Source organism: Oncorhynchus gorbuscha, linkage group LG05 (assembly GCF_021184085.1).
Source record: "Oncorhynchus gorbuscha isolate QuinsamMale2020 ecotype Even-year linkage group LG05, OgorEven_v1.0, whole genome shotgun sequence".
Taxonomy (NCBI): domain Eukaryota; kingdom Metazoa; phylum Chordata; class Actinopteri; order Salmoniformes; family Salmonidae; genus Oncorhynchus; species Oncorhynchus gorbuscha.
In genome coordinates, this window is record NC_060177.1 from 6,282,717 (window position 1) to 6,309,311 (window position 26,595).

At 45.7% G+C, this 26,595-nt stretch overlaps 1 protein-coding gene across 1 annotated transcript; it reads left to right on the forward strand.

Annotated features, from left to right (window-relative positions):
- The first annotated feature begins 18,672 nt into the window (after positions 1-18,672).
- On the forward strand, positions 18,673-22,854 carry LOC124035470 (chymotrypsin A-like). The gene is made up of 6 exons (XM_046348924.1): positions 18,673-18,810; positions 19,677-19,860; positions 20,069-20,147; positions 21,369-21,549; positions 21,938-22,071; positions 22,645-22,854. The coding sequence occupies exons 1-6, from the start codon at positions 18,759-18,761 to the stop codon at positions 22,804-22,806; spliced, it is 792 nt and encodes a 263-aa protein (XP_046204880.1). The 5' UTR covers positions 18,673-18,758; the 3' UTR covers positions 22,807-22,854.
- Positions 22,855-26,595: the final 3,741 nt, after the last annotated feature.

Genomic DNA, 26,595 nt, shown 5'->3' on the forward strand with positions numbered 1-26,595 from the left:
CGTTTACGTACCTGTAGTAACGAATCCCCTAAGCTCATCATACAATATCACACGGAATGTTTCTACATTCAGCTCTGTATAAAGGGCCAATCAGCATCATGTAATATCACAGGGAATGTTTCTCCAGTCAGCTCTGTATAAAGGGCCAATCAGCATCATGTAATATCACAGGGAATGTTTCTACAGTCAGCTCTGTGTAAAGGGCCAATCAGCATCATGTAATATCACAGGGAATGTTTCTACATTCAGCTCTGTATAAAGGGCCAATCAGCATCATGTAATGTTTCTACATTCAGCTCTGTATAAAGGGCCAATCAGCATCATGTAATGTTTCTCCAGTTAGCTCTGTATAAAGGGCCAATCAGCATCATGTAATATCACAGGGAATGTTTCTACATTCAGCTCTGTATAAAGGGCCAATCAGCATCATGTAATATCACAGGGAATGTTTCTACATTCAGCTCTGTATAAAGGGCCAATCAGCATCATGTAATATCACAGGGAATGTTTCTACATTCAGCTCTGTATAAAGGGCCAATCAGCATCATGTAATGTTTCTACATTCAGCTCTGTGTAAAGGGCCAATCAGCATCATGTAATATCACAGGGAATGTTTCTCCAGTCAGCTCTGTATAAAGGGCCAATCAGCATCATGTAATGTTTCTACAGTCAGCTCTGTGTAAAGGGCCAATCAGCATCATGTAATATCACAGGGAATGTTTCTACATTCAGCTCTGTATAAAGGGCCAATCAGCATCATGTAATGTTTCTACATTCAGCTCTGTATAAAGGGCCAATCAGCATCATGTAATGTTTCTACAGTCAGCTCTGTGTAAAGGGCCAATCAGCATCATGTAATATCCCAGGGAATGTTTCTCCAGTCAGCTCTGTGTAAAGGGCCAATCAGCATCATGTAATGTTTCTACATTCAGCTCTGTATAAAGGGCCAATCAGCATCATGTAATGTTTCTACATTCAGCTCTGTGTAAAGGGCCAATCAGCATCATGTAATGTTTCTCCAGTCAGCTCTGTATAAAGGGCCAATCAGCATCATGTAATGTTTCTACATTCAGCTCTGTATAAAGGGCCAATCAGCATCATGTAATGTTTCTACATTCAGCTCTGTATAAAGGGCCAATCAGCATCATGTAAATGTTTCTCCAGTCAGCTCTGTATAAGGGCCAATCAGCATCATGTAATGTTTCTACATTCAGCTCTGTATAAAGGGCCAATCAGCATCATGTAATATCACAGGGAATGTTTCTACATTCAGCTCTGTATAAAGGGCCAATCAGCATCATGTAATGTTTCTACAGTTAGCTCTGTTTAAAGGGCCAATCAGCATCATGTAATATCACAGGGAATGTTTCTACAGTCAGCTCTGTGTAAAGGGCCAATCAGCATCATGTAATGTTTCTACAGTCAGCTCTGTGTAAAGGGCCAATCAGCATCATGTAATGTTTTTACCCATCTGAGCTCTGTTGTAAAGGGCCAATCAGCATCATGTAATATGGAATGTTTCTGACAGTCAGCTCTGTTTACAGGGCCAATCAGCATCATGTAATATCCCAGGGAATGTTTCTGACAGTCAGCTCTGTGTAAAGGGCCAATCAGCATCATGTAATGTTTCTACATTCAGCTCTGTATAAAGGGCCAATCAGCATCATGTAATGTTTCTACATTCAGCTCTGTGTAAAGGGCCAATCAGCATCATGTAATGTTTCTCTGACAGTCAGCTCTGTATAAAGGGCCAATCAGCATCATGTAATGTTTCTACAGTCAGCTCTGTATAAAGGGCCAATCAGCATCATGTTGTGTTTTTACATCTGACAGCTCTGTTATAAAGGGCCAATCAGCATCATGTTAATGTTTCTACATTCAGCTCTGTGTAAAGGGCCAATCAGCATCATGTAATGTTTCTCCAGTCAGCTCTGTGTAAAGGGCCAATCAGCATCATGTAATGTTTCTACATTCAGCTCTGTATAAAGGGCCAATCAGACAGTCATGTAATGTTTCTACATTCAGCTGTTGTATAAAAGGGCCAATCAGCATCATGTAATGTTTCTGACAGTCAGCTCTGTATAAAGGGCCAATCAGCATCATGTAATATCACAGGGAATGTTTCTACATTCAGCTCTGTATAAAGGGCCAATCAGCATCATGTAATGTTTCTACCCAGTTAGCTCTGTTTAAAGGGCCAATCAGCATCATGTAATATGTTAGGGAATGTTTCTACAGTCAGCTCTGTGTAAAGGGCCAATCAGCATCATGTAATGTTTTACCCAGTTAGCTCTGTGTAAAGGGCCAATCAGCATCATGTAATGTTTCTACAGTTAGCTCTGTTGTAAAGGGCCAATCAGCATCATGTAATATAACAGGGAATGTTTCTACAGTTAGCTCTGTTTACAGGGCCAATCAGCATCATGTAATATCCCAGGGAATGTTTCTCCAGTCAGCTCTGTGTAAAGGGCCAATCAGCATCATGTAATATCCCAGGGAATGTTTCTCCAGTCAGCTCTGTGTAAAGGGCCAATCAGCATCATGTAATGTTTCTACATTCAGCTCTGTATAAAGGGCCAATCAGCATCATGTAGTGTTTCTACATTCAGCTCTGTGTAAAGGGCCAATCAGCATCATGTAATGTTTCTCCAGTCAGCTCTGTATAAAGGGCCAATCAGCATCATGTAATGTTTCTACATTCAGCTCTGTATAAAGGGCCAATCAGCATCATGTAATGTTTCTACATTCAGCTCTGTATAAAGGGCCAATCAGCATCATGTAATGTTTCTACATTCAGCTCTGTATAAAGGGCCAATCAGCATCATGTAATGTTTCTACATTCAGCTCTGTGTAAAGGGCCAATCAGCATCATGTAATGTTTCTCCAGTCAGCTCTGTATAAAGGGCCAATCAGCATCATGTTGTGTTTCTACATTCAGCTCTGTATAAAGGGCCAATCAGCATCATGTAATATCACAGGGAATGTTTCTACATTCAGCTCTGTATAAAGGGCCAATCAGCATCATGTAATGTTTCTACAGTTAGCTCTGTTTAAAGGGCCAATCAGCATCATGTAATATAACAGGGAATGTTTCTACAGTTAGCTCTGTTTAAAGGGCCAATCAGCATCATGTAATGTTTCTACAGTCAGCTCTGTGTAAAGGGCCAATCAGCATCATGTAATATCACAGGGAATGTTTCTACAGTTAGCTCTGTTTACAGGGCCAATCAGCATCATGTAATATAACAGGGAATGTTTCTACAGTCAGCTCTGTGTAAAGGGCCAATCAGCATCATGTAATGTTTCTACAGTTAGCTCTGTTTAAAGGGCCAGTCAGCATCATGTAATATCACAGGGAATGTTTCTCCAGTTAGCTCTGTGTAAAGGGCCAATCAGCATCATGTAATGTTTCTACAGTTAGCTCTGTTTAAAGGGCCAATCAGCATCATGTAATATCACAGGGAATGTTTCTAGTCAGCTCTGTGTAAAGGGCCAATCAGCATCATGTAATATCACTAGGGAATGTTTCTCCAGTTAGCTCTGTGTAAAGGGCCAATCAGCATCATGTAATGTTTCTACAGTTAGCTCTGTTTAAAGGGCCAATCAGCATCATGTAATATCACAGGGAATGTTTCTCACCAGTCAGCTCTGTGTAAAGGGCCAATCAGCATCATGTAATATCACAGGGAATGTTTCTACCAGTCAGCTCTGTGTAAAGGGCCAATCAGCATCATGTAATATCACAGGGAATGTTTCTCCAGTTATCTCTGTATAAAGGGCCAATCAGCATCATGTAATATCACAGGGAATGTTTCTCCAGTCAGCTCTGTTTAAAGGGCCAATCAGCATCATGTAATATCACAGGGAATGTTTCTACAGTCAGCTCTGATAAAGGGCCAATCAGCATCATGTAATGTTTCTACAGTCAGCTCTGTGTAAAGGGCCAATCAGCATCATGTAATATCACAGGGAATATTTCTCCAGTCAGCTCTGTATAAAGGGCCAATCAGCATCATGTAGCTTGTTTCTACAGTCAGCTCTGTGTAAAGGGCCAATCAGCATCATGTAATATCACAGGGAATGTTTCTCCAGTCAGCTCTGTGTAAAGGGCCAATCAGCATCATGTAATATCACAGGGAATGTTTCTCCAGTCAGCTCTGTGTAAAGGGCCAATCAGCATCATGTAATGTTTCTACAGTCAGCTCTGTGTAAAGGGCCACTCAGCATCATGTAATGTTTCTACTAGTCAGCTCTGTGTAAAGGGCCACTCAGCATCATGTCCAATATCATCCACGGAATGTTTCTCCAGTCAGTTCTGTCGGGTGGGGTGGGGGGTGGGATGGGGGTCCCTGGGGGTGGGGTTGTGGGGGTAATATATCCAGCTGCTTATCACTACTAGGGGAATGGAAAGTTCTCAGCCCAGAACTGTACTGCATAGCAAGACAACCAGACCAGATTGATGTAGACAGGTCTGGTTCCATTACTGCTGTGCTCAGGGTCACATATTCATTTAAGGGCATCAGGGTAAATAGTGCTGATCTCGGATCAGTTTAGCCCTTTTAGATCATAATGAATCAGACTATACGGACAGATCCTAGATTAGCCCTTCCTTACTCTGAGACACTTTGTAGATGTGGACCCCTTTAGTGTCCTGAAGTGTTTCAGAAGAGCAACGCGTTCATTCTAACTGTGTCAGAGGTCACTGGCCTAGCGCAGACTCAACCCGAAACATGCCCTAGACCTCTGCCTTCTTTTCCTACAACTCCCAGGATTCACTGCGACATGAAAAAGCATTTCTTACAGCAATAACACTTTACCATCCATGACAGTCTGACAGTCATGTTGTGTTAGTTACCCATCTGACAGTCATGTTGTGTTAGTTACCCACCTGACAGTCATGTCTTCCAGTCATGTTGTTGTTATTTACCCATCTGACAGTCATGTTGTGTTAGTTACCCATCTGACAGTCATGTTGTGTTAGTTACCCATCTGACTAGTCATGTTGTGTCCCTTACCCATCTGACAGTCAGTTCCATTTAGTTACCCATCTGACAGTCATGTTACCTGACCCTAGCTTCCCATCTGACAGTCATGACCCTAGCTTCCATTTACCCATCTGACAGTCATGCTTGTGTTAGTTCCCATCTGACAGTCATGTTGTGTTCCATTCCCTTACCCATCTGACCAGTCATGTTGTGTTCCCTTACCCACCTGACAGTCATGTTCCATTCCCTTATTTACCCATCTGACAGTCATGTTGTGTTCCCTTACCCACCTGACCCAGTCCATGTTGTGTCCCTTACCCATCTGACAGTCATGTTGTCCATTCCTCTTACCCATCTGACCCTAGCTTCATGTTCACCACCTGACCCTAGCTTCCATTCCCTCCCATCTGACCCAGTCATTCCATTCCCTTACCCATCTGACAGTCAGCTTCCATTTACCCATCTGACAGTCATGTTGTGTTAGTTACCCATCTGACAGTCATGCTTGTGTTAGTTCACCCATCTGACAGTCATGTTGTGTTAGTTACCCATCTGACAGTCAGTTGTGTTAGTTACCCATCTGACAGTCATGTTGTGTTCCCTTACCCATCTGACAGTCATGTTTCCATTCCCTCCCATCTGACAGTCATGTTGTCCAGTCCCTCCCACCTGACCCAGTCATGTTGTGTTCCATTATTTACCCATCTGACCCTAGTCATGTTCTCACCACCTGTTAGTTCCATTTACCCATCTGACAGTCATGCTTCCATTCCCTTACCCATCTGACCCAGTCATGTTGTGTTAGTTACCCATCTGACAGTCATGTTGTGTTATTTACCCATCTGACCCAGTCATGTTGTGTCCCTTACCCATCTGACAGTCAGCTTCCATTTAGTTACCCATCTGACAGTCATGTTGTGTTAGTTACCCATCTGACAGTCATGTTGTCCATTTACCCATCTGACAGTCATGTTGTGTTATTTAACCCTTCTGGCAGTCATGTTGTCCTTTACCCATCTGACAGTCATGTTGTGTTAGTTACCCATCTGACAGTCATGTTGTGTTCCCTTACCCATCTGACAGTCATGTTCCATTCCCTTACCCATCTGACCCAGTCATGTTGTGTTCCCTTACCCATCTGACAGTCATGTTCCATTTATTTACCCATCTGACAGTCATGTTGTCCATTCCCTTTACCCATCTGACAGTCATGTTTCCATTTACCCATCTGACAGTCATGCTTCCATTAGTTACCCATCTGACAGTCATGTTGTGTTAGTTATTTACCCACCTGACAGTCATGCTTCCATTCCCTTACCCATCTGACAGTCAGCTTGTGTTAGTTACCCATCTGACAGTCATGTTCCATTAGTTACCATCTGACAGTCATGCTTGTGTTCCCTTACCCATCTGACAGTCATGTTGTGTCCCTTACCCACCTGACAGTCATGCTTGTGTTAGTTACCCATCTGACCCAGTCCATGTTGTGTTAGTTACCCATCTGACTGACAGTCATGTTGTGTTAGTTATTTCCCATCACCACCATGTTGTGTTAGTTACCCATCCCTCACCATGTTGTGTTAGCTTCCATTCCCTCCTACCTTCCATTTACCCATCTGACAGTCATGTTGTGTTATTTACCCATCTGACAGTCATGTTGTCCATTTACCCATCTGATTCCCAGTCATGTTGTGCTTCCATTACCCATCTGACAGTCATGTTCCATTGTTAGTTACCCATCTGACAGTCATGTTGTGTTAGTTACCCATCTGACCCAGTCATGTTGTGTTAGTTACCCATCTGACAGTCATGTTCCATTGTTAGTTACCCATCTGACCCAGTCATTCCCTTAGTCACCCATCTGACAGTCATGTTGTGTTAGTTATTTACCCATCTGACCCAGTCATTCCCTGTTAGTTATTGACCCATCTGACAGTCACCACCTGTTAGTTCCATTTACCCATCTGACAGTCATGTTGTCCTTAGTTACCCATCTGACAGCTTCATTTGTCCCTTACCCATCTGACAGTCATGTTGTCCATTCCCTCCCTACCTGACCCTTCCTTATTCCCTCTCTCACCCATCTGACAGTCATGTTGTCCTCACCACCTTCCATTTACCCATCTGACCAGTCATGTTTCCATTTACCCACCTGACCCAGTCATGTTGTGTTAGTTACCCATCTGACAGTCATGTTGTGTTAGTTACCCATCTGACCCAGTCATGTTGTGTTAGTTACCCATCTGACAGTCATGCTTCCATTTATTTACCCATCTGACAGTCATGTTGTGTTAGTTACCCATCTGACAGTCATGTTGTGTTAGTTACCCATCTGACAGTCATGTTGTGTTATTTACCCATCTGACAGTCATGTTGTGTTAGTTACCCATCTGACCCAGTCATGTTGTCCTATTTACCACATCTGACCCTAGTCATTTGTGTTACCACCTTCCATTTACCCATCTGACAGTCATGCTTCCATTCCCTTCTCCCATCTGACAGTCATGTTGTGTTATTTACCCATCTGACCCTAGTCATCCCTTGTGTTAGTTACCCATCTGACAGTCATGTTGTTCCATTCCCCCATCTGACAGTCATGTTGTGTTATTCTTACCCATCTGACAGTCATGTTGTGTTAGTTACCCATCTGACCCAGTCATGTTGTGTTAGTTACCCATCTGACAGTCATGTTGTGTTAGTTACCCATCTGACAGTCATGTTTCCATCCCTTACCCATGACCCTAGCAGTCATGTTCCCTTAGTTACCCATCTGACAGTCATGTTGTGTTATTTACCCATCTGACCCAGTCATGTTCCCTACCTTAGTTCCATTCCCTTACCCATCTGACAGTCATGTTTCCAGTTATTTACCCATCTGACCCAGTCATGTTCCCTTAGTTACCCATCTGACAGTCATGTTGTGTTCCTTACCCATCTGACAGTCATGTTGTCCATTCCCTACCCACCTGACCCAGTCATGTTGTGTCCCTAGTTCACCCATCTGACAGTCATGTTCCATTCCCTTACCCATCTGACAGTCATGTTCCATTTACCCATCTGACAGTCATGTTGTGTTAGTTACCCATCTGACCCAGTCATGTTGTGTTAGTTACCCATCTCACCACCTGACCCAGCTGTCCATTTATTTACCTGATCTGACAGTCATGTTGTGTTAGTTACCCATCTGACAGTCATGTTGTGTTAGCTTATTCCCTCCCCCATCTGACAGTCATGTTGTCCATTTTACCCATCTGACAGTCATGTTTCCATTTACCCATCTGACCAGTCATGTTCCATTTAGTTACCCATCTGACAGTCATGTTCCATTAGTTACCCATCTGACCCAGTCATTTGTGTTAGTTCCACCCATCTGACCAGTCATGTTGTGTTAGTTACCCATCTGACAGTCATGTTCCATTATTTACCATCTGACAGTCATGTTGTGTTAGTTACCCATCTGACAGTCATTCCCTTGTGTTAGTTACCCATCTGACAGTCATGTTGTCCATTTACCCATCTGACAGTCATGTTCCATTCCCTACCCATCTGACAGTCATGTTTCCATTACCCATCTGACCTCATGTTGTGTTCCATTCCCATCTGACAGTCATGACCCTAGTTATTTACCCATCTGACAGTCATGTTGTGTTAGTTCCCTCACCCATCTGACAGTCATGTTGTGTTAGTTACCCACCTGACAGTCATGTTCCATTCCCTTACCCATCTGACAGTCATGCTTCCATTCCCTCTGACCAGTCATGACCCTATCTTCCATTACCCATCACCACCTGACAGCTTCATGTTGTGTTCCCTCCCACCTGACAGTCATGTTGTGTTAGTTCCCTCACCACCTGACAGTCATGCTTGTTTAGTTACCCATCTGACAGTCATGTTGTGTCCATTTACTCACCATCTGACAGTCATGTTGTGTTAGTTACCCATCTGACAGTCATGTTGTGTTAGTTACCCATCTGACAGTCATGTTGTCCATTTACCCATCTGACAGTCATGTTGTGTTAGTTACCCATCTGACACCTGACCCTGTTCCATTTACCCATCTGACAGTCATGTTGTGTCCATTTACCCATCTGACAGTCATGTTGTGTTAGTTACCCATCTGACAGTCCATGTTGTGTCAGTTACCCTATACTCTATTGTGTATTGGTAGTGTAGGATACCTGAATTTGTTCCCTTCACCTTGTCCTTGGTTAGCCTAATACCACCTGATCTAGCTTCCATTCCCTTCCCACCTGACCCTAGCTTCCACTCCCTCCCTCACCACCTGACCCTAGCTTCCACTCCCTCCCTACCTGACCCTAGCTTCCACCCTCCCTCCCTCACCACCTGACCCTAGCTTCCATTCCCTCCCCTCACCACCTGACCCTAGCTTCCATTCCCTCCCCACCTGACCCTAGCTTCCATTCCCTCACCACCTGACCCTAGCTTCCATTCCCCCTCACCACCTGACCCTAGCTTCCATTCCCTCCCTCACCACCTGACCCTAGCTTCCATTCCCTCCCTACCTGACCCTAGCTTCCATTCCCTCACCACCTGACCCTAGCTTCCATTCCCTCCCTACCTGACCCTAGCTTCCATTCCCTCCTCCCACCTGACCCTAGCTTCCATTCCCTCTCCCACCTGACCCTAGCTTCCACCTGACCCTAGCTTCCATTCCTCCCTCCCCACCTGACCCTAGCTTCCATTCCCTCCTCACCACCTGACCCTAGCTTCATTCCCTCCCACCTGACCCTAGCTTCCATTCCCTCCCCACCTGACCCTAGCTTCCATTCCCTCCCTCCCCACCTGACCCTAGCTTCCATTCCCTCACCACCTGACCCTAGCTTCCATTCCCTCCCTACCTGACCCTAGCTTCCACTCCCTCCCTCACCACCTGACCCTAGCTTCCATTCCCTCCCACCTGACCCTAGCTTCCATTCCCTCCCTCACCACCTGACCCTAGCTTCCATTCCCTCCTCACCACCTGACCCTAGCTTCCATTCCCTCCCCACCTGACCCTAGCTTCCATTCCCTCCCTACCTGACCCTAGCTTCCACTCCCTCCCTCACCACCTGACCCTAGCTTCCATTCCCTCACCACCTGACCCTAGCTTCCACTCTCTCCCCACCTGACCCTAGCTTCCATTCCCTCCCTACCTGACCCTAGCTTCCATTCCCTCCCTCACCACCTGACCCTAGCTTCCACTCCCTCCCTACCTGACCCTAGCTTCCATTCCCTCCCTACCTGACCCTAGCTTCCATTCCCTCACCACCTGACCCTAGCTTCCATTCCCTCCCTACCTGACCCTAGCTTCCATTCCCTCACCACCTGACCCTAGCTTCCATTCCCTCCCTCACCACCTGACCCTAGCTTCCACTCCCTCCCTACCTGACCCTAGCTTCCATTCCCTCACCACCTGACCCTAGCTTCCATTCCCTCACCACCTGACCCTAGCTTCCATTCCCTCTCTCACCACCTGACCCTAGCTTCCATTCTCTCACCACCTGACCCTAGCTTCCATGACCCTAGCTTCTCCCACCACCTGACCCTAGCTTCCATTCCTCCCTCACCACCTGACCCTAGCTTCCATTCCCTCACCACCTGACCCTAGCTTCCATTCCCTCACCTACCTGACCTAGCTTCCATTCCCTCCCTCACCACCTGACCCTAGCTTCCACTCCCTCCCTACCTGACCCTAGCTTCCATTCCCTCCCCACCTGACCCTAGCTTCCATTCCCTCCCTCACCACCTGACCCTAGCTTCCATTCCCTCCCTCACCACCTGACCCTAGCTTCCATTCCCTCACCACCTGACCCTAGCTTCCATTCCCTCCCTCACCACCTGACTCTAGCTTCCATTCCCTCACCACCTGACCCTATCTTCCATTCCCTCACCACCTGACCCTAGCTTCCATTCCCTCCCTCACCACCTGACCCTAGCTTCCATTCCCTCCCTCACCACCTGACCCTAGCTTCCATTCCCTCACCACCTGACCCTAGCTTCCATTCCCTCACCACCTGACCCTAGCTTCCATTCCCTCACCACCTGACCCTAGCTTCCATTCCCTCACCACCTGACCCTAGCTTCCATTCCCTCACCACCTGACCCTAGCTTCCATTCCCTCCTCACCTGAACAAAGCTTCCACTCTGTCCCTCCCCACCTGACTCTAGCTTCCATTCCCTCACCACCTGACCCTAGCTTCCATTCCCTCCTCACCTGAACAAAGCTTCCACTCTGTCCCTCCCCACCTGTCCCAGCTTTCATTCCCTCCCCACTTGACACTAGCTAACCTGACCCCTTCTACTGGAAAAAGAGCAGAAGAGATCTGGGACCAGGTTAACCTGACCCATTCTACTGGGAAAAAACAACAACCTTATCTGTGATTCCCTAACCTGAGATAACAGCTCATAGATGCCCTCTCTCTCTCAGGGGTCTCTTGTGATTGGTGCATTTTATTTTTATTTACATGTAATATTAAGGAAGTAACTCCTCTACATCTCATTTTATTCAAATAATTAATAAATGCCCTTTCTATGTTATTTGTTCATTCATCTGAACCAGGTTCAAGTGAATAGCTGTTTCCCATCTGCATTGTTTCGCCTGACGTGAAAACTCATGGCTCAGTTCCTATGTTTATCGATTATGGTTGTTGTCAAACTTTTAAAAACACTTCATTTAATTAAGCGTACTTGTTTTGTTCAAAATGGGATATCTAATATTCTCTATGTCCCTTGTCCAGGTGGATGGAATTTTCCATGTGGTTTTTGCCGCTGGTGCAAAAGTGACTCATTTAGGGACTCATTTAGGGACTCATTTAGGGACTACTTTAGGGACTCATTTAGGGACTCTGACTACTTTAGGGACTCATTTAGTGACTACTTTAGGGACTCATTTAGGGACTACTTTAGGGACTCATTTAGGGACTACTTTAGGGACTCATTTAGGGACTCATTTAGTTACTCCTTTAGGGACTACTTTAGTGACTCATTTAGTGACTCATTTAGTGACTCATTTAGTGACTCATTTAGTGACTCATTTAGTGACTCATTTAGGGACTCCTTTAGGGACTCCTTTAGGGACTCATTTAGGGACTCATTTAGTGACTCCTTTAGTGACTCATTTAGTGACTCATTTAGGGACTCCTTTAGGGACTCCTTTAGGGACTCATTTAGTGACTCCTTTAGTGACTCATTTAGTGACTCCTTTAGTGACTCATTTAGGGACTACTTTAGTGACTCCTTTAGGGACTCATTTAGTGACTCCTTTAGTGACTCATTTAGTGACTCATTTAGTGACTCATTTAGGGACTACTTTAGGGACTCATTTAGTGACTCATTTAGGGACTCATTTAGTGACTCATTTAGTGACTCCTTTAGTGACTCATTTAGTGACTCATTTAGCGACTCCTTTCCATTATATTTATCTGTTCAATCCTAAGTGAGGTTTCTCTAAATATTTTTTCTACACTTAGGAAGGTAATCAGAACCTTATCTTATTCACAGAGTACCACAGTATGGGAAATGATTCCTCCTGACCCCTCCTGTCTCAGCCTCCAGTATTTATGCTGCAGTAGTTTATGTGTCGGGGGGGCTAGGGTCAGTTTGTTATATCTGGAGTACTTCTCCTGTCTTATCCGGTGTCCTGTGTGAATTTAAGTATGCTCTGTCTAATTCTCTCTTTCTCTCTTTCGTTCTCTCTTTCTTTCTCTCTCTCGGAGTACTTGAGCCCTAGGACCATGCCTCAGGACTACCTGGCATGATGACTCCTTGCTGTCCCCAGTCCACCTGGCCGTGCTGCTGCTCCAGTTTCAACTGTTCTGCCTGCGGCGATGGAACCCTGACCTGTTCACCGGACATGCTACCTGTCCCAGACCTGCTGTTTTCAACTCTCTAGAGACAGCAGGAGCGGTAGAGATACTCTCAATGATCAGCTATGAAAAGCCAACTGACATTTACTCCTGTTGCACCCTCTACAACCACTGTGATTATTATTATTTGACCCTGCTGGTCATCTAAGACCATTTGAACATCTTGGCCATGTTCTGTTATAATCTCCACCCGGCACAGCCAGAAGAGGACTGGCCACCCCTCATCTCTAAAATAAAATTACATTGCAATATATTTCAAACAAAATCATGTCTGTCTTTTCACTATCCCAGGTCATGGTCAGATTAAAAGACAATAGCTCTCTCTCTTTTACTAGATGTGTTTTTAATGAATGTCAATTCTACCAACATTTCTGAAATATCTTATTTTGGAATCAAACCCTTCAAAACAACCTTTTAATGATGATAGAAAGTATCACCTGCTTAAAGACTATAACATTTACTAACTGTCTGGAAAAACAGAACATGGTGTCGCTTTTGTAATTGATGCTTATAGTCACATTCTTTAATGAAACAACTGAACAATAGAAAAACAACAAAACGACAAACGAACAGCTCTGTACAGTGAAGAAAAACACAGAACAGAAAATAATCACCCACACCACACAGGTGGGAAAAAGGCTGCCTAAGTATGATTCTCAATCTGAGACACCTGCCTCTGATTGAGAACCATACCAGGCCAAACACAAAACCACAACATAGAAAAACGAACATAGACTACCCACCCAACTCACGCCCTGACCATACTAAAACAAAGACATAACAAAAGAACTAAGGTCAGAACGTGACAGCCATAGTAGTATGGCACCCCTGAAGCAAATGAGGGTTAAGTGTCTCGGGCACATCAACAGATTTTTTTCACATTGTCCGCTCAGGTATTCCTAGCTTCCATTCCCACAGCAACGTTTCGGTTACTGGCCCAACACTCTAACTACTAGGCTACCTGCTGGTCACTGGCCCAACACTCTAACCACTAGGCTACCTGCTGGTTACTGGCCCAACACTCTAACCACTAGGCTACCTGCTGGTTACTGGCCCAACACTCTAACTGCTAGGCTATGTGCTGGTTACTAGTCCAACACTCTAACCACTAGGCTACCTGCTGGTTACTGGCCCAACACTCTAACTGCTAGGGTACTGCTGGTTACTGGCCCAACACTCTAACCACTAGGCTACCTGCTGGTTACTGGCCCAACACTCTAACTGCTAGGCTACCTGCTGGTCACTGGCCCAACACTCTAACCACTAGGCTACCTGCTGGTTACTGGCCCAACACTCTAACCACTAGGCTACCTGCTGGTTACTGGCCCAACACTCTAACTGCTAGGCTATGTGCTGGTTACTGGCCCAACACTCTAACTGCTAGGCTACCTGCTGGTTACTGGCCCAACACTCTAACTGCTAGGCTACCTGCTGGTTACTGGCCCAACACTCTAACTACTAGGCTACCTGCTGGTCACTGGCCCAACACTCTAACCACTAGGCTACCTGCTGGTTACTGGCCCAACATTTAACTACTAACTGCTGGTTACTGGCCCAACACTCTAACTGCTAGGCTACCTGCTGGTTACTGGCCCAACACTCTAACTGCTAGGACTCATTGCTGGTTACCCAACACTCTAACCACTAGGCTACCTGCTGGTTACTGGCCCAACACTCTAACTGCTAGGCTCCTGCTGGTTACTGGCCCAACACTCTAACTGCTAGGGTACTGCTGGTTACTGGCCCAACACTCTAACCACTAGGCTACCTGCTGGTCACTGGCCCAACACTCTAACCACTAGGCTACTGCTGGTTACTGGCCCAACACTCTAACTGCTAGGCTACCTGCTGGTTACTGGCCCAACACTCTAACTGCTAGGCTGTGCTGGTTACTGGCCCAACACTCTAACTGCTAGGCTACCTGCTGGTTACTGGCCCAACACTCTAACTGCTAGGCTACCTGCTGGTTACTGGCCCAACACTCTAACTGCTAGGCTACTGCTGGTCACTGGCCCAACACTCTAACCTGCTAGGCTACCTGCTGGTTACTGGCCCAACACTCTAACCACTAGGCTACTGCTGGTTACTGGCCCAACACTCTAACTGCTAGGCTATGTGCTGGTTACTGGCCCAACACTCTAACTGCTAGGCTACCTGCTGGTTACTGGCCCAACACTCTAACCACTAGGCTACCTGCTGGTTACTGGCCCAACACTCTAACTGCTAGGCTACTGCTGGTTACTGGCCCAACACTCTAACTGCTAGGCTACTGCTGGTTACTGGCCCAACACTCTAACTGCTAGGCTACCTGCTGGTTACTGGCCCAACACTCTAACTGCTAGGCTACCTGCTGGTTACTGGCCCAACACTCTAACTGCTAGGCTACTGCTGGTTACTGGCCCAACACTCTAACTGCTAGGCTACTGCTGGTTACTGGCCCAACACTCTAACTGCTAGGCTACTGCTGGTTACTGGCCCAACACTCTAACTGCTAGGCTACTGCTGGTTACTGGCCCAACACTCTAACTGCTAGGCTACTGCTGGTTACTGGCCCAACACTCTAACTGCTAGGCTACTGCTGGTTACTGGCCCAACACTCAGAACTGCTAGGCTACTACTGGTTACTGGCCCAACACTCTAACTGCTAGGCTACTGCTGGTTACTGGCCCAACACTCTAACTGCTAGGCTACTGCTGGTTACTGATTCCCAACACTCTAACTGCTAGGCTACTGCTGGTTACTGGCCCAACACTCTAACTGCTAGGCTACTGCTGGTTACTGGCCCAACACTAACTGCTAGGCTACTGCTGGTTACTGGCCCAACACTCTAACTGCTGGTTGGTTACTGGCCCAACACTAACTGCTAGGCTACTGCTGGTTACTGGCCCAACACTCTAACTGCTGGTTACTGGCCCAACACCTAACTGCTAGGCTACTGCTGGTTACTGGCCCAACACTCTAACTGCTAGGCTACTGCTGGTTACTGGCCCAACACTCTAACTGCTAGGCTACTGCTGGTTACTGGCCCAACACTCTAACTGCTAGGCTACTGCTGGTTACTGGCCCAACACTCTAACTGCTAGGCTACCTGCTGGTTACTGGCCCAACACTCTAACCACTAGACTACCTGCTGGTTACTAGTCCAACACTCTAACTGCTAGGCTACTGCTGGTTACTGGCCCAACACTCTAACTGCTAGGCTACTGCTGGTTACTGGCCCAACACTCTAACTGCTAGGCTACCTGCTGGTTACTGGCCCAACACTCTAACTGCTAGGCTACTGCTGGTTACTGGCCCAACACTCTAACCACTAGGCTACCTGCTGGTTACTGGCCCAACACTCTAACTGCTAGGCTACTGCTGGTTACTGGCCCAACACTCTAACTGCTAGGCTACCTGCTGGTTACTGGCCCAACACTCTAACTGCTAGGCTACTGCTGGTTACTGGCCCAACACTCTAACTGCTAGGCTACCTGCTGGTTACTGGCCCAACACTCTAACTGCTAGGCTACTGCTGGTTACTGGCCCAACACTCTAACTGCTAGGCTACTGCTGGTTACTGGCCCAACACTCTAACTGCTAGGCTACTGCTGGTTACTGGCCCAACACTAACTGCTAGGCTACGTGCTGGTTACTGGCCCAACACTCTAACTGCTAGGCTACTGCTGGTTACTGGCCCAACACTCTAACTGCTAGGCTACTGCTGGTTACTGGCCCAACACTCTCTAGGCTACTGCTGGTTACTGGCCCAACACTCTAACTGCTAGGCTACTGCTGGTTACTGGCCCAACACTCTAACTGCTAGGCTACGTGCTGGTTACTGGCCCAACACTCTAACTGCTAGGCTACTGCTGGTTACTGGCCCAACACTCTAACTGCTAGGCTACTGCTGGTTACTGGCCCAACACTCTAACTGCTAGGCTACCTGCTGGTTACTGGCCCAACACTCTAACTGCTAGACTACTGCTGGTTACTGGCCCAACACTCTAACTGCTAGGCTACTGCTGGTTACTGGCCCAACACTAACTGCTAGGCTACTGCTGGTTACTGGCCCAACACTCTAACTGCTAGGCTACCTGCTGGTTACTGGCCCAACACTCTAACTGCTAGGCTACTGCTGGTTACTGGCCCAACACTCTAACTGCTAGGCTACTGCTGGTTACTGGCCCAACACTCTAACTGCTAGGCTACTGCTGGTTACTGGCCCAACACTCTAACTGCTAGGCTACTGCTGGTTACTGGCCCAACACTCTAACTGCTAGGCTACTGCTGGTTACTGGCCCAACACCCTAACTGCTAGGCTACTGCTGGTTACTGGCCCAACACTCTAACTGCTAGGCTACTGCTGGTTACTGGCCCAACACTCTAACTGCTAGGCTACTGCTGGTTACTGGCCCAACACTCTAACTGCTAGGCTACTGCTGGTTACTGGCCCAACACTCTAACTGCTAGGCTACTGCTGGTTACTGGCCCAACACTCTAACTGCTAGGCTACTGCTGGTTACTGGCCCAACACTCTAACTGCTAGGCTACTGCTGGTTACTGGCCCAACACTCTAACTGCTGGTTACTGGCCCAACACTCTAACTGCTAGGCTACTGCTGGTTACTGGCCCAACACTAACTGCTAGGCTACGTGCTGGTTACTGGCCCAACACTCTAACTGCTAGGCTACTGCTGGTTACTGGCCCAACACTCTAACTGCTAGGCTACTGCTGGTTACTGGCCCAACACTCTAACTGCTAGGCTACCTGCTGGTTACTGGCCCAACACTCTAACCACTAGACTACCTGCTGGTTACTAGTCCAACACTCTAACTGCTAGGCTACTGCTGGTTACTGGCCCAACACTCTAACTGCTAGGCTACTGCTGGTTACTGGCCCAACACTCTAACTGCTAGGCTACCTGCTGGTTACTGGCCCAACACTCTAACTGCTAGGCTACTGCTGGTTACTGGCCCAACACTCGAACTGCTAGGCTACCTGCTGGTTACTGGCCCAACACCCTAACTGCTAGGCTACTGCTGGTTACTGGCCCAACACTCTAACTGCTAGGCTACTGCTGGTTACTGGCCCAACACCCTAACTGCTAGGCTACTGCTGGTTACTGGCCCAACACCCTAACTGCTAGGCTACTGCTGGTTACTGGCCCAACACTCTAACTGCTAGGCTACTGCTGGTTACTGGCCCAACACTCGAACTGCTAGGCTACTGCTGGTTACTGGCCCAACACCCTAACTGCTAGGCTACTGCTGGTTACTGGCCCAACACCCTAACTGCTAGGCTACCTGCTGGTTACTGGCCCAACACCCTAACTGCTAGGCTACTGCTGGTTACTGGCCCAACACTCTAACTGCTAGGGTACTGCTGGTTACTGGCCCAACACTCTAACTGCTAGGCTACCTGCTGGTTACTGGCCCAACACTCGAACTGCTAGGGTACTGCTGGTTACTGGCCCAACACTCTAACTGCTAGGCTACTGCTGGTTACTGGCCCAACACTCTAACTGCTAGGCTACTGCTGGTTACTGGCTCAACACTCTAACTGCTAGGCTACTGCTGGTTACTGGCCCAACACTCTTACTGCTAGGCTACCTGCCGCCCTTCATGAGTTGTCTAAGTAACACAGCTATCATGCTTTCAGAAAGAGCGAGGATCTCCTTTGGGGAATATTTACCACAAGCCAACATTGTCTCCATTTTTTCCATTGGTCATTTTCAATAAATATTCCAACAAACAACCTTTTCGTAACCCCGTAATGTTCTGTAACGGTGTGAGAAAATGTCCCCTGTTATCTGCAGAGGGACAGGTGAGGTACACACACACAGGGGGTGGAGGGGAATGCAGAGTCAGAGCCGTGGTTCCTGTATAAAAGACCCCTGCTGTGTGCCTCACTCCATCACGCTGAAAACATGAACTGTCTGCTGATCCTCTCCTGCCTTGCCTTCGCCGGCGCAGCCTACGGTGAGAAAATGTCCATGTTTATGTGTCTGCCTTTTCATTTTTTTTTTTTACCTTTATTTAAACAGGCAAGTCAGTTAAGAACATATTCTTATTTTCAATGACGGCCTGGGAACAGTGGGTTACCTGCCTGTTCAGGGGCAGAACGACAGATTTGTACCTTGTCAGCTCGGGGGCTTGAACTCGCAACCTTCCGGTTACTAGTCCAACGCTCTAACCAACGCTGCCGCCTTGTAGGATACCTTGTAGGATACCTTGTAGGATTCCTTGTAGGATACCTTGTAGGATTCCTTGTAGGATTCCTTGTAGGATTCCTTGTAGGATACCTTGTAGGATACCTTGTAGGATACCTTGTAGGATTCCTTGTAGGATTCCTTGTAGGATACCTTGTAGGATACCTTGTAGGATTCCTTGTAGGATAGGATCCTTGTAGGATATAGGATTCCTTGTAGGATTTGTAGGATACCTTGATACCTTGGATACCTTGTAGGATACCTTGGGTTGGCTTTTTAGTCATTTGGGTTTTTATTGTTATTCTTGTAGTTTTTTAAATTCTCATATGTTTGTTGTGTAGTAAACATTTCAGTTTTAATTTTAATTGTTTTTATTTGTGTCTTCCTGTGAAGCACATTGTGTTGCATTCCCATGTCTGAAATGTGCTGTAGAAATAAAACTTCATTTGATTTATTTATCAGGTAAAATAAGTATTTGATAGTAGTTGACAGCTCTGGTCAATAACATTTCAAGTGGTACTACAATAAGCAGCATTGTATTTATATTCTGTATAGATGTAATTCAGAAACTGTCACTGTTAGAATCTCTGTTAGAGCAGCCAAACTTGACCCCTGACCCATAATCTCTGTCATTAGGCTGTGGTAAACCCGCCATCCAGCCTGTGGTGTCTGGTTACGCCCGCATCGTCAACGGTGAGGAGGCTGTGCCCGGCTCCTGGCCCTGGCAGGTGTCGCTCCAGGACTACACTGGATTCCACTTCTGCGGCGGCTCTCTGATCAACGAGAACTGGGTTGTGACTGCTGCTCACTGCAGCGTGAAGTGAGTGCTGGCTGCTGAGCCTATAACCATAAGTGTAGCAACGTGCTAACTAGCTAAAACCTAGCTATTGCTAACTAGCTAAAAGCTGGCTCATGCAAACTAACTAAAACTAGATATAAACGAGATAATGCTAATGCTAATTAGCTCAAAGCTGGCTAGCATATTGCTAAAGTAGCTAAATTATGTTTATTTTGTGAAACTATTTCAGGACCTCTCACCGTGTGATCCTGGGAGAGCACGATCGCTCCTCCAATGCTGAGAACATCCAGACCATCAAGGTTGGCCAGGTAAACAACCACGTACACACACAACTATTACTACAATTTGAACATCTAATACTTTTATTTTGAAGTAAAGATAAAGATCAGTAAAAGTTCCACCTTTCCATCCCCACTGTCCCCTATATATCCCTACTGTCCCCTATATATCCCTACTGTCCCCTATATATTCCTACTGTCCCCTATATATCCCCATTGTCCCCTATATATCCCCACTGTCCCCTATATATCCCTACTGTCCCATATATATCCCTACTGTCCCCTATATATCCCCATTGTCCCCTATATATCCCCACTGTCCCCTATATATCCCCACTGTCCCCTATATATCCCCATTGTCCCCTATATATCCCCACTGTCCCCTATATATCCCCACTGTCCCCTATATCTCCCCACTGTCCCCTATATATCCCTACTGTCCCCTATATATCCCTACTGTCCCCTATATATCCCTACTGTCCCCTATATATCCCCATTGTCCCCTATATATCCCCACTGTCCCCTATATATCCTCACTGTCCCCTATATATCCCCACTGTCCCCTATATATCCCTACTGTCCCCTATATATCCCTACTGTCCCCTATATATCCCCACTGTCCCCTATATATCCCTACTGTCCCCTATATATCCCCACTGTCCCCTATATATCCCCACTGTCCCCTATATATCCCTACTGTCCCCTATATATCCCTACTGTCCCCTATATATCCCCACTGTCCCCTATATATCCCTACTGTCCCCTATATATCCCTACTGTCCCCTATATATTCCCACTGTCCCCTATATATCCCCACTGTCCCCTATATATCCCCACTGTCCCCTATATATCCCCACTGTCCCCTATATATCCCTACTGTCCCCTATATATCCCCACTGTCCCCTATATATCCCCACTGTCCCCTATATATCCCTACTGTCCCCTATATATCCCTACTGTCCCCTATATATCCCTACTGTCCCCTATATATCCCCACTGTCCCCTATATATCCCTACTGTCCCCTATATATCCCTACTGTCCCCTATATATCCCCATTGTCCCCTATATATCCCCACTGTGCCCTATATTACTACAATTTGAACATCTAAGACTTTTATTTTGAAGTAAAGATAAAGACCAGTAAAAGTTCCACCTTTTGAAGTCACACATCAACTCAAACGATAATGATCTGCTCAGCGGATTAACATCCAATCTAAATCTCAAACGTTGTCGCCTTGTGTCCTGACTAGGTCTTCAAGCACCCCCGTTACAACGGCTTCACCATCAACAATGACATCACCCTGATCAAGCTGGCCACGCCCGCCCTCTTGGGAACCCGTGTGTCCCCCGTGTGCGTTGCTGAGACCAATGATGACTTCCCCGGTGGCATGACGTGTGTGACCTCCGGCTGGGGTCTGACCCGCTACAACGGTAATCAATAATCACTGCAGCTTTTCTAGGTCTCATTGTAAAGTCAGACAAACCTTGGTTAGTTTTTTTTGACTAGCGGTATGTTTGGTATAGTTGGAAGTTTCCATTTCAGTTGGCTCAATCTATTTCAAAAATGCCGTTTCGGTTGGCTGAATCTGTTTCAAAAATGACGTTTCAGTTGGCTCAATCTGTTTCAAAAATGACGTTTCGGTTGGCTCAATCTATTTCAAAAATTACGTTTCGGTTGGCTCAATCTATTTCAAAAATGACGTTTCGGTTGGGTTTCAGTGTAGTCTTGAGTTGCTAGGAGTCTAATAATTTGAGAAAGATGGTGATTGGCTGACCGGTTTCTAAGAGTTACCTGACCCTTGGTGTCCTCTGGTTCCAGCTGCTGACACCCCTGCCCTGCTGCAGCAGGCCGCTCTTCCCCTGCTGACCAAGGCTCAGTGCCAGAAGTTCTGGGGCTCCAAGATCACCGACCTCATGATCTGTGCTGGAGCCGATGGTGCCTCTTCCTGCATGGTGAGTAACACAAACCACAGGGTTGGAACATTCCGGTAAACTTTCAAAAACATTGCCAGGGTTTTCAAACTTCCTAGTTGGAAGAATCCCATATTTTTGCAAGCCTACACAAACCCTTCCTGACACACTTACAGCCCATGACACTGAACCTACCACCATCTGACTAATGGGGCGGCAGGGTAGCCTAGTGGTTAGAGCGTTGGACTAGTAGCCGGAAGGTTGCAAGTTCAAACCCCCGAGCTGACAAGGTACAAATCTGTCATTCTGCCCATGAACAGGCAGTTAACCCACTGTTCCTAGGCTGCCATTGAAAATAAGAACTTGTTCTTAATTGACTTGCCAAGTTTAATAAAGGTTAAAAAAATAAAAAATGGCAGAGTTCTTCAAAGTTCTTCTGAACGTTTACAGTATTTAAACTGGCTTAAATAATCATTGCATCAATAAAATATTGGTGTTTCCTTAGTTTCGTTCTTACCTTTTTGGAAACAGCAGAGCACAAACTCTGAACATAAAAAATAAATCCCTAGGGAGAGACTCTTTACTCTTTCTGTTCTCCTTTTTGTGTTCCTGCAGGGTGACTCTGGTGGCCCCCTGGTCTGTGAGAAGGCTGGTGCCTGGACGCTGGTTGGTATTGTGTCCTGGGGCAGTGGAACCTGCACCACCACTATGCCCGGAGTGTACGCACGCGTCACCGAGCTCCGCTCCTACATCGACCAGACCATCGCCTCCAACTAAGTTTTCAACTTCATCTCCATTAAAAAAAATAAAAGTAGTTTCTAGTAACATGTTTGTTCCTTGGTGTTTCTTGAAACGTGGGTTTTGATAGTTAATGCAGCGATCAGCAGTTAACAGAATAGCAAAGCGTTCTCTCCGCCACTGATCTGGTAAAAAGCGGGGGGATGGTGCTTGAGAAATGTAACCACTCTCAAATACAAAAGATAAATCTCCGGATGCAAGGACTGACCATCCATGATATCAATATTAACCAGTTCCAAAAACCTCCAGTGATTTTGCATAGCCACATCATTCAACAGAAATACTCATCATAAATGTAGATGATAATACAAGTTATACACATGGAATTATAGATTTACAGTATGTATCCTATACAGTATCTGTAGCCTACGGTGTCCTGGGAAATGACCCGATGTATTGGAGACCTTGAGTGGAGAAACACTGGCTTATCAGTGGTACATAAAACGCTATGGGCAAAAACATGCAAGTCATATGTTTAATGTTATGGGAGCAAGGGGTGGATAATTGTACGCAGGTGCTTTACCACAGTGAATGTTAGTACTGAAGTATATAATGCCAAATCTTTGTAATTATTAGAACTGACTTTGATCAGATAATCACAGATACAGTATAGTGGAATAACAACAGTACTGTCTTTGGCCACAGCTAGTGGCCTGTCCCATGAGACCCATCTCTTTCAGCTAGCCACAGCTAGTGGCCTGTCCCATGAGACCCATCTCTTTCAGCTAGCCACAGCTAGTGGCCTGTCCCATGAGCCCCATCTCTTTCAGCAATCCACAGCTAGTGGCCTGTCCCATGAGCCCCATCTTTCAGCTAGCCACAGCTAGTGGCCTGTCCCATGAGACCCATCTCTTTCAGCTAGCCACAGCTAGTGGCCTGTCCTATGAGAACCATCTCTTTCAGCTAGCCACAGCTAGTGGCCTGTCCCATGAGCCCCATCTCTTTCAGCTAGCTACAGCTCGTGGCCTGTCCCATGAGCCCCATCTCTTTCAGCTAGCCACAGCTAGTGGCCTGTCCCATGAGCCCCATCTCTTTCAGCAATCCACAGCTAGTGGCCTGTCCCATGAGCCCCATCTTTCAGCTAGTCACAGCTAGTGGCCTGTCCCATGAGCCCCATCTCTTTCAGCTAGCTACAGCTAGTGGCCTGTCACATGAGCCCCATCTCTTTCAGCTAGCCACAGCTAGTGGCCTATCCCATGATCCCCATCTCTTTCAGCTAGCCACAGCTGTCCAGAAACATCAGACAAACGATTCTGAGCACTAGGAATCAGTATTTATCAGGAATAAGAACTCCAGTGATATGTCTCAACGGTAATAACTCCAGTGACAACTCCAGTGATATGTCTCAACAGTAATAACTCCAGTGATATGTCTCGACAGTAATAACTCCAGTGATATGTCTCAACAGTAATAACTCCAGTGATATGTCTCAACAGTAATAACTCAGTAATAACTCCAGTGATATGTCTCAACAGTAATAACTCAGTAATAACTCCAGTGATATGTCTCAACAGTAATAACTCCAGTGATATGTCTCGACAGTAATAACTCCAGTGATATGTCTCGACAGTAATAACTCCAGTGATATGTCTCGACAGTAATAACTCCAGTGATATGTCTCGACAGTAATAACTCCAGTGATATGTCTCAACAGTAATAACTCAGTAATAACTCCAGTGATATGTCTCAACAGTAATAACTCAGTAATAACTCCAGTGATATGTCTCAACAGTAATAACTCCAGTGATATGTCTCAACAGTAATAACTCCAGTGATATGTCTCGACAGTAATAACTCCAGTGATATGTCTCAGTAATAACTCCAGTGATATGTCTCGACAGTAATAACTCCAGTGATATGTCTCGACAGTAATAACTCCAGTGATGTCTCAACAGTAATAACTCCAGTGATATGTCTCAACAGTAATAACTCAGTAATAACTCCAGTGATATGTCTCAACAGTAATAACTCAGTAATAACTCCAGTGATATGTCTCAACAGTAATAACTCCAGTGATATGTCTCAACAGTAATAACTCCAGTGATATGTCTCGACAGTAATAACTCCAGTGATATGTCTCAACAGTAATAACTCCAGTGATATGTCTCAACAGTAATAACTCCAGTGATATGTCTCAACAGTAATAACTCCAGTGATATGTCTCAACAGTAATAACTCCAGTGATATGTCTCAACAGTAATAACTCCAGTGATATGTCTCGACAGTAATAACTCCAGTGATATGTCTCAACAGTAATAACTCAGTAATAACTCCAGTGATATGTCTCAACAGTAATAACTCCAGTGATATGTCTCAACAGTAATAACTCAGTAATAACTCCAGTGATATGTCTCAACAGTAATAACTCAGTAATAACTCCAGTGATATGTCTCAACAGTAATAACTCAGTAATAACTCCAGTGATATGTCTCAGCGGTAATAACTCCAGTGATATGTCTCAACAGTAATAACTCCAGTGATATGTATCAACAGTAATAACTCCAGTGATATGTCTCAACAGTAATAACTCAGTAATAACTCCAGTGATATGTCTCAACAGTAATAACTCAAGTGATATGTCTCAACAGTAATAACTCCAGTGATATGTCTCAACAGTAATAACTCAGTAATAACTCCAGTGATATGTCTCGACAGTAATAACTCCAGAGATATGTTCTCAACAGTAATAACTCCAGTGATATGTCTCAACAGTAATAACTCCAGTGATATGTCTCAACAGTAATAACTCAGTAATAACTCCAGTGATATGTCTCGACAGTAATAACTCCAGTGATATGTCTCAACAGTAATAACTCAGTAATAACTCCAGTGATATGTCTCAGCGGTAATAACTCCAGTGATATGTCTCAACAGTAATAACTCCAGTGATATGTCTCAACAGTAATAACTCCAGTGATATGTCTCAACAGTAATAACTCCAGTGATATGTCTCGACAGTAATAACTCCAGTGATATGTCTCAACAGTAATAACTCAGTAATAACTCCAGTGATATGTCTCAGCGGTAATAACTCCAGTGATATGTCTCAACGGTAATAACTCCAGTGATATGTCTCAACAGTAATAACTCCAGTGATATGTCTCAACAGTAATAACTCCAGTGATATGTCTCAACAGTAATAACTCAGTAATAACTCCAGTGATATGTCTCAACAGTTTGTCCGTAAGTTGACATATATTGTATGTCAGAGGGCTTGTCCTTTTCAAGGTCTGGGAAGAGGGTGTCTCGATTCTATTGGAAAGTTCACGCCATCCTCCTTCTGCAACGTGTACATGATCCCACAGAGCCCAGATTAGACATCCTGACCGCAACTCTGTGCTTCCTGTATAAAAGCCCCTCAGTGAGTCTGTCTCCATCAAGCTGATCCTCTCCCTGGCCTTCGTTGGAGCGGCCAACAGGAAGCTTTAGATGTTTTTTTGTGTTGTTGTCTAAAACGTTCCATATGTAGGCTCTACGTCTCCGTGTTGAGATGTGTGACATCACTGTATGACATCACTGTATGACATCACTGTATGACGCCACTGTATGACGCCACTGTATGACATCACTGTATGACATCACTGTATGACATCACTGTATGACGCCACTGTATGACATCACTGTATGACATCACTGTATGACATCACTGTATGACATCACTGTATGACATCACTGTATGACATCACTGTATGACATCACTGTATGACATCACTGTATGACATCACTGTATGACGCCACTGTATGACATCACTGTATGACATCACTGTA

What these genes read in the sequence shown, in the direction of transcription:
- LOC124035470 (XM_046348924.1), top strand. Translation starts at nt 18,759, where the DNA reads ATGAACTGTCTGCTGATCCTCTCCTGCCTTGCCTTCGCCGGCGCAGCC. An exon ending in GCTGCTCACTGCAGCGTGAA is followed by an intron (nt 19,861 to 20,068) that starts GTGAGTGCTGGC and finishes AAACTATTTCAG; the next exon opens with GACCTCTCACCGTGTGATCC. An exon ending in AGACCATCAAGGTTGGCCAG is followed by an intron (nt 20,148 to 21,368) that starts GTAAACAACCAC and finishes TGTCCTGACTAG; the next exon opens with GTCTTCAAGCACCCCCGTTA.